The following is an 8,990-nucleotide window of genomic DNA, read 5'->3' as shown; positions in this document are numbered from 1 at the left end:
TACCGCCCCTACCCACAGGGGTAGTGGAAATGGGAAATCACGGACAACCATATTCAGGGCTGCCGACAGTGAAGTTCGAATCCACTATCTCCCAAATGCAAGCTATTCTCTATACGGTGGTGAGTGGTGGTGATTATTGTTTTAAGAGGAAGTACAACTGGGCAACCATCCTCCATATAACACTAATCAGAGGGAAAAAATGGAAGGGATCTGACACTTCGAAAATTGAAGATATGGGTCAAAGAAAGACAAGGGCCACGAAGGGCGTGAACATGAAAGACTCCCTAGCCCTCGCAAACTTAATAGCGTCGGGGTCGGAAAAGAACAAGAGTTGACCAAGAGAGGTCGAATAGGATAGATGAAAGTGAGGAGCCCAGAACAAGTAAGTGGAAGCAATGCCAGGACTCAGCTGTGGCCCCCGTGGTCGCCAACCCATGCTCCAAAGTTCAGAGCCCTTGGGGCCCCTTTTAGTCGCCTCTTACGACAGGCAGGGGATACCGTGGGTGTTATTCTACCGCCCCCACCCACAGGGGGTTATACTCTATACACAGCTTATATGGTAAACATGCAGGAAGAGACGGCCGTGTGGTTCGCCTGACACCACTGCTTGCAGTAAAACACTTCAACGTCTTTGCAGTCAGAGGTGACAGGCAGAGAATACTGTGGGTGTTATTATCCTGCCCCCATCCACGGGGGGTTTTGCAGTCAGAATCTACTTTGGAAATTAGGTCTGTGGTTGCCCAAACTCTAGGTAAAGAGAGAGAGAGAGAGGAGGGGAAGTGGCGGTGGTGATTGCAGTTTTAAGAGGAAGTACAGCTTTGTCAACCATCCTCTATTAACAATAATCAGAGGAAATAAATTGAAGGGATCCGACACTTCGAAAAATGAAGGTATTGGCCAAAGAAACACAAGGGTCTCGAAGAACATAAATATGGAAAACTCCCTAGGATTCCCAAACCTATGGCCAGGGTCGTAAATGTAAAAGAGTTGACGAAGGGAGGTCTGATTGGATAGATGAAAATGAGGAGCTTGGCACAAGTAAGTTGAACCAATGCCAGTGCTCATTTAAGGGTCCAGTGGTCGCCAACCCATGCTCCCTACTTAAGAGCCCGTGGTGCACTTTTTATTCGCCTCTTACGACAGGCAGGGGATATCATGAATGTTATTTTACCGCCACCATCCACTGGGGAAAAGAGAGAGGAGAGGAAATAAACATAGTTAAATATTTCAATAATAATATTTATCACGAAATATTTTATTGAAATTTAATTTACATCAGTTGGATAACCTGTTCTGTTCGACGCACCGGTGTGAAATTACTCTTCCCATTTCTTCTACTCCTCTTCTTGTTGAGCCTTTTTCTGTCCTCCGTGATCTCGCCGCTCTCCCATCTCTTGAATTCCTTCTTCCCTTTCGATCGTTTGTAGCCATTCAGAGCGGTGCTCTGGAAGATCTGGTCCCCAGTTCTCCGCTGGCCTCAAGTTCGTAAGTAACCTCTGAAAAACAACAATACAAATAATAACACCTCTATATAGAATGTGGCAAAACAAACGGTACTGAAATTACAAATGGTTTGTTATTATTACATGCTTGGAGACGATGGCAACATTAATCTAATTGCGTCGGTACTGCATGTGTTCAGAATGTGCAGCTTTGCGTCTCACACATTGTCCATAAGCGGGCCATACACGCTGAGGTATGTATCAAGAGACTGTCTCCTGAAACGCGTATCTAGCAGTTTTATCGTGTGTGGCGTTGACACAACTTGTCTAATGTGGTATCGTGACGAAACGGAGCAGGTTTCACGTCTCTCGTTCTGGACAAGACCTTGAGACAGATACAAGTCTGAGCCGGTTTACATGTGTGTAGGGAGGTATCGCGTATATCACTCTGCCTCACTGCGATTTTCTGCATATTGCTTTGAAAAATGATCATGAGCGGAGAAATATCTGAGCGTGCACTTAGGTAAAAATTTATAAAATCCTACCTAAAGTACGCAGGTTTATGTGATTCAAAGTTATTGTGAAACACGTGCCAGAAACAATGCGTACGAAATTTTCATTACGTTTTGTCGGAATCGTTTCCCTGAGGCTGTTACAGAGTTTGGATCTAGAAATTTCGCAATATCCGATGTGCATTCCGGCGCGAAATGAATAAAATTCGCAAGTCCAAGAGAACGGGCACCTCAATGTTACCACTAGTCCTTCCTCGGCAATCACTGATTTCCTTATAATTGTATCCCGTTCTTGAATTTCAAGGCCTACCAATTCTAACAAAGTGTAACATATTTGAACATCCATTTTCAAATAATTAAAGAAACCTTCTGGGGCAGTATCCGCTAACTCCGTAAAAAGCAAAACATGAGAGTAATTTACTCTCCTTTTTAACCATTTTTCAGACGATATTGTTGGTTTCTTCCGTCTAATTTTCCTCAAACACCAAAACCTATACCCATAGCAAACATTTTTTCTGCTGGAGGAACTCCTGTAATATTCTTCCCACAAAACTAGCAACAAATCTCGGCGTGTATAGCGCCACAGGGACGAGAGACTTGAATCTAGTTTCCGCCTCATGAGACACTCTCTTGATACGTATCTTAGCGTTATTACAGTCCTGTAGGTTGTCGAACAAGTCGGAAGCTACGGGAAATCGATCTCCAAAGTGTTGTGCGGTGTGGGCTATAGTTTATGTTACTGCATCCATTGCTATTTATGACAGTAAATGGGATAAAAATTTAAGTTGTGAGCTTCACTAAGAGTAAGGGTCCTCTCCGTTTTAATTACTGTATTGAAGGGGTGATTGTACCTCATGGGGAACACTGTAAGTACCTAGGTGTTAATACTGTGTACGGAATTATCTTCATTGGGGTTATCTATTAAAAGAGGTTGTTAAGAAAGGTTACGGACCTCTTCACATGGTTATGATGATATAAAGTCTCGGGTAAGACACCAATTACAGTATGGTTGCAGTGTATGGGATTCACACCAGGACTACTTGATACAGAACTGGGAAAGATCCAAAGGAAAGGTGGTGGTGGTGATTATTGTTTTAGGAGGAAGTACAACTGGGCAACCATCCTCTATATAACACTAATCTGAGAGAAAAATTGGAAGGGGTCCGACACTTCGAAAAATGAAGGTATCGGCCAAAGAAAAACAAGGGCCGAGAAGGGCGTGAAAATGAAAGACTCCCTAGGCCTCCATACGTAATACCGTCGGGGTCGGAAAAGAACAAGAGTTGACCAAGTGAGGTCTGATATAGATGAAAGTGAGGAGCCTGGCAGAAGTAAGTGGAAGCAAGCCAGGACTCAGCTAAGGGCCCCCATGGTTGCCAACCCACGCTCCAAAGTTCAGAGCCCCTGGGGACCCTTTTAGTCGCCTCTTACGACAGGCAGGGGATACTGTGGGTGTTACTCTACCGCCCCCACCCACAGCGGGTATCCAAAGGAAAGCAGCTCGATTTGTTATTGGTGATTTCCGACAAAATAGTTGTGTTACGAAAATGTTGCAAAGTTTGGGCTGTGAACACTTGGGAGTAAGGAGACGAGATGCTCGACTACGTGGTATGTTTCGAGCTGTAAGCAGAGAGATGCTGTGGAAGAAGCTTGAGCGAAGATTTTAAAAGTGGAAAAATCATAATTTGAAGATGAAAGTGGAATTCTAGAGGACAAACTGGGACTGGTATCCACTTATAGGACGAGAAGTATGGGACAGGAATGAATGATCAGGGAAATATTCGATAAATTTCCAAATTCTTTGAAAACATTTAATAACTCTATGCGCCCGAGTGTCGCTGTTAGTAATACTACCACGAGATTTGAAATTTAGCCACTTGAAAGCTATTCACGTTATCGAATTAGTTTTTTGTTTTAAGGTGTTGTCGATTTCCTTTACTATCGATAGGTGGTGTCATCGGTCGATAGTCATTGGTGGTGCAACCTAGGGATAATGTTTCGTAGCCATGTGCACTCAGCTAGATCTTACCTAATTGCTATAATAATAATCATCATAATAATTTCGGGTGGCAATTTCTAACCGAGTGCAGCTCTTGTAAGGCAGACCCTGCGATGAGTGTTGGCGGCATCTGCCATGTGTAGGTAACAGCGTGTTATTGTGGTGGAGGATAGTGTTGTGTGTAATGCGTGAGTTGCAGGGATGTTGGGGACAGCACAGACACCCAGCCTCCAATCCACTGGAATTAACCAATGAAGGTTGAAATCCACGACCCGGCCGGGAATCGAACCCGGGACTCTCTGAACCGAAGGCCAGTACGCTGACCAGTCAGCCAACGAGTCGGGCACTTAATTTCTGACATACGTACTCCTCGCTCGCTCCGGTTAGATAAGCTCAAATTTATGCACGTGTGTTCTAATGATGGATTATATTACTTCACAGATTTAGAATGAAGGGTGTTGTCGAATTGGTCCGATGGTTATAGGAATTTGGAGATCAACCATTTATTGGGGTCGAACTTGTCCGACGGTTAGCACAGGGGGTGGGTCGAACTGGTCCGACGCTAACATATCAAAACAAAGGATAGTCCGCTCGTATATTATACCAACAGTCTCAATAAAATGACACAGGACCATATAGTAAATATATATAGCGGCCTTTCGGCATATGCAAATAACTTATAACGTCTTCCTTGGATCGAAGAAGCTTTGTTGGCCTTATATGTACAGTATTTCACCAACTGTCCCAATAAAATTACGCAGGACAATATAGTAAACATATGTAGTGGCTTTTTGGCTTTGTCAGTACAATATTAGTAAATATATGTAGCGGCCATTCGGCTTTGTCAAACTGATATACAGGGTGTCTCCTAAAACACCGACAAGTTTTAGTATGTAATGCGGGATGGCGGACTGAGCGGTTTTCAAGAAGGAGCCCCTGTCCGGAAATGCACTGTTTGGGCGCTGGAGAGCGTCGAAGTCTGAGAATGTTTGTGATAATTTGTTAATACGGAAGATATGTGATCATGTAGCCATCTGTCTACTGCGGAGGGACGACTTCAGCCTAATAGCATTCCTGCTCATGTGCTACATTCCTCTACACAGTCCTTGACGCGCATCCTACCGCGTTACTTGTGTACTGTAGTCTGCTAGTGCAGTAACGTTGTTAACAGCAGTGCGATATGTACCAGTACACAGCTGCGGACCGACATAGTGCTTGCGTACGGCAAAGCGGATTGCAATGGTAGAGCTGCTGCAAGGTTGAATGCGGAATGTTTTCCAAACAGACGTGCCCCACATCATTCCACGTTGGCGGCCATCGAGAGACAAGTAAAAGAAGCCGGATAGTTCAATGTAGGTAATCTGAAGATCATGGTGTACGACACTCCTGTAACGTCAGCGCAGGACCTTATTGCTCGACTTCGCGGAGCGATAGAAATATTTCAAATACAACCGCACGTATTGGGTCATATGTGTAAAGTTCAGCACCGCCGATGTAGGCTCTGCAATAACGTAGGAGGAACACAGTTCGAACCCCATTTGTATTGAGCCAGATGTGCTACTCATGTTGGGTTTATTGATGACATGCGGAACGCACACCCATCTCACACTTCGATGCGCTACAGCGTCCAAGCCGTGCGTTTCTGGATATGGGTTCCTCCTTGAAAACGGATCCGTTTGCCTTCTCGCACAACATACTAAGCGTTGTCGGTGTTTTTCTGGGAGACCCGGTATATAAAATACTATGTCCTGACTGACTGACTGACTGATTGACTGATGGATTCATCATCGCCGAGCCAAAACTGCTGGACATAAAGAAATCAAATTTTGAGAATAAATTTATATTACAATGTAGGTGCTCACTAAGGGAAGAATTTTGAATATTCCGTTGCTATGGGGGTGAATTTTTAAAATGAGTGTATCTATATCTCAAAACTTAACAGTTTAAAGACATTCAAATTGTTATTTGGAATCTCGTTTAAAAATCAAGAAACACGCATTTCTTTGTTATTGGAAAATCTATTAAAAGGGGGTAAACAGGAGTGACAAAGGGGATGAAATTTTAAAATGAATACATCAAAAATATATCTCAAAAACAACATTTTACAGGCGTGAAAATTTGTATTTGGAATTTCCTGTAAAAATGACGGAACACGCATAATTTGTTTTCTGAAAATTCACTTATGGGGAAGTGTTAAATGGGGTGAATTTTAAAATTAAGCATATCTACAGTATACCTCAAAAACTTAGTATATTACAGACGTAAAAAATGGTATTTTAATCTTTTTGTAAATAAAGTAACACGTGGGCTATATTTTCTTTCGGAAAAACACTTAAGGGGCGGGGGTTGTAAAAAGGACTGAAAAAGGGGTTGAATTCGTTTTATGAGGATACATATATCTCCAAAACTAAAGATATTACAGACATGAAAATTGACATTTGGAATCTCCCTCAAAACTAAAGAAACGCGTATGTTTTGTTTCCGGAAAATCCAATTAGGGGGAATAAATGAATTGAAAATGAGTTGAATTCTTTATTTAAGGATACTTATATCTCGAAAACAAAGGGTGTTACGGACGATAAAACTGATATTTGGAATCTCCTTTAAAAATAAAGACAAACGTATTTTGTGGCGAGGGAGGGGGGGGGGGGGGCGGAATCTACTTAAAGGAGGTGTAAAGGGAATTGAATTATTTTTATTATTTTTAAGAGGACTTGAAACAATAACGGGATTTTGACTGGAGGGTGAGGAATGATGACAAAAATATGCATTTATATGAGACCGTTTGAATGATGAAGTTAAAATTTCAAATGAAGTCCTAAGTGTTAAATAACAAAAGGTTTGAAACAAGTTTTACCGTTCAAAAAGTTAAATGGGGGTTAAGATCCGAAAACAAATATATTCATTCCTTCCTCCGAAACGGTTTAACGTACGAAGACAAAATTCCCAAAAGCGGTATATACTTTAAATCCTAGGTGTGAAATAGGATATATTTTAACGCTCCACCCCTAAAGTGTTATATGAAGTTAGCACCGTAAACGAAATTATTCATCCCTCTAAAACCGTTTGACGTACAAAGTTGTAATTTTACGTGAAGGGTATTCTTTCATGTCCTAGGTGTAAAATATCGTATACTTTATTATATTTCTCCCCTAAGGGGTGTAGATGGTGGTTGACAATCAAAAACAAAATATCTATTCTTTCGAAACCATTTTTTTTATGAAGGGTGGTCTTCTTTAGTGGTGGTGGTGGTGATTATTGTTTAAGGAAGAAGTACAACTAAGCAACCATCCTCTATATAACACTAACCAGAGAGAAAAAATGGAAGGAATCCGACACTTCGATAAATAAACGTTTCGGCCAAAGGAAGACGAGGGCCACGAAGGGCGTCGGGGTCGGAAAAGAACAAAGGTTGACAAAGGGAGGTCGGATAGAACAGATAAAATTGAAGAGCGTGGCACAAGTAAGTGGAAGCAATGCCAGGACTCAGCTAGGGGTCCTGTGGTCCCCAACCCACGCTCAAAAGTTCAGAGCCTCTGGGGCCCCTTTCAGTCGCCTCTTACGACAGGCAGGGAATAGCGTAGGTGTTATTCTACCGCCCCCACCCACAGGGGGTGGTTTTCTTTACCCTAGATGTTAATAAATATTTAAAAACATTCACCCCTTAAAAATGTATTCATTCCTCCATTACTGTACGGCGTACAAAATAAAAATTTCACAGGTTGGTCACTTTTACATCCTAGATGTTAAATAAGATAGGGTTGAAAACATTCAAATGGGGTTCAAATGAGTGTTAGATCAGAAAATAAATAATAATTCCCCCAAAAGAGTTTGACGTACGAACTGAGGGCGTATTTTACAGGCTCAGCTTTGGTAGTGGTGGTGGTGATTATTGTTTTAAGAGGAAGTACAAGTAGGCAACCATCCTCTATATAACACTAATCAGAAGGAAAAAATGGAAGGGATCCGACACGTTGAAAAATGAAGGTATCGGCCAAAGAAAGACAAGGGCCACGAAGGGAGTGAAAATGAAAGACTCCCTAGCCCTTGCAAACGTAATAGCGTCGGGATCGGAAAAGAACAAGAGTTGACCAAGGAAGGTCGGGCAGGATAGATGAAAGTGAGGAACCTGGCACAAGTATGTGGAAGCAATGCCAGGACTCAGCTCAGGGCCCCGTGGTCGCCAACCCACGCTCCTAAGTTCAGAGCCCCTGGGACCCTTTTAGTCGCCTCTTACGACGGGCAGGGGATACTGTGGGTGTTATTCTACCGCCCCCACCCACAGGGGAGGTTCAGCTGACATTGGACTCTCCAAAATGTAAAACTTTGAATAATAACTTTCAGTTTAAAACCGTAGCGAAGCACGGGTATCTTTCTAGTAACGCCTTTCGGTTTTTTCAAATAACTTACTAGTTAAGAATATTTGCATTTTGTTTTTATATTATTTACATTTTCATGTCATTCTTGTTCTTAATTTTTAGATCTTCCACATAAGCGTCTCCTACTTCCTCATGCCTCAGCATACGTAAAAGATTCAACTGCATTACGTATTGCTTTTCTGAAGTCGGCTCTTACGGTCTTAGGTTTAAAAGTTAGGTTCATTTCTTCATTTTTTTTAAAAAAATCTCGAATGTTATTGCCAGCCAAGGAATCGGTGCGGACGCAGTCTCTCTTCTTGTGATTTTTGCAGAAGGTTCCAGTAATGTTTCAACTGGCTTGTGTTTCTCACTATTAGAGATGTAATACCTACTTAGGTCGGGTTCATGGTTTTGCACATCAAGAGTATTTGATAAAATGTCTCCCGCGTCATGTGTGAACAAATGCGCCGAACACACTTTTCTTCTAGAACATCGCCACTTTTTACCCGATTGTGTCTTGTCACCTTTTGAATATTTAAAGTTCTCAAAAACGACTAAGTTAAACCCCCTCTCGCTGAACATGGAAAACACTGTACACTTCTACTAGTACTACACTGCACTGAGACTGCCTGAGAACTGACAATTGGTCTAGAGAAATGAGGTAGGTTAGCACCTGCCC

At 42.2% G+C, this 8,990-nt stretch overlaps 1 protein-coding gene across 1 annotated transcript in view; it reads right to left on the bottom strand.

Moving 5' to 3' along the window:
- Positions 1–1,267: 1,267 nt before the first annotated feature.
- The window catches only part of LOC136872540 (sodium- and chloride-dependent glycine transporter 1), a 189,994-nt gene continuing 182,271 nt past the window's right edge, over positions 1,268–8,990 (bottom strand). The window contains exon 14 of the mRNA XM_067146341.2: positions 1,268–1,496. Coding sequence (XP_067002442.2) covers positions 1,335–1,496 — 162 coding nt within the window. The 3' untranslated portion in view covers positions 1,268–1,334. The remainder of the gene's footprint in view (positions 1,497–8,990) is intronic.

Source organism: Anabrus simplex, chromosome 4 (assembly GCF_040414725.1).
Source record: "Anabrus simplex isolate iqAnaSimp1 chromosome 4, ASM4041472v1, whole genome shotgun sequence".
NCBI classification, from domain to species: domain Eukaryota; kingdom Metazoa; phylum Arthropoda; class Insecta; order Orthoptera; family Tettigoniidae; genus Anabrus; species Anabrus simplex.
The sequence above is the reverse complement of the archived record's forward strand: the minus strand, read 5'-3'. Positions and strand labels throughout refer to the sequence as shown.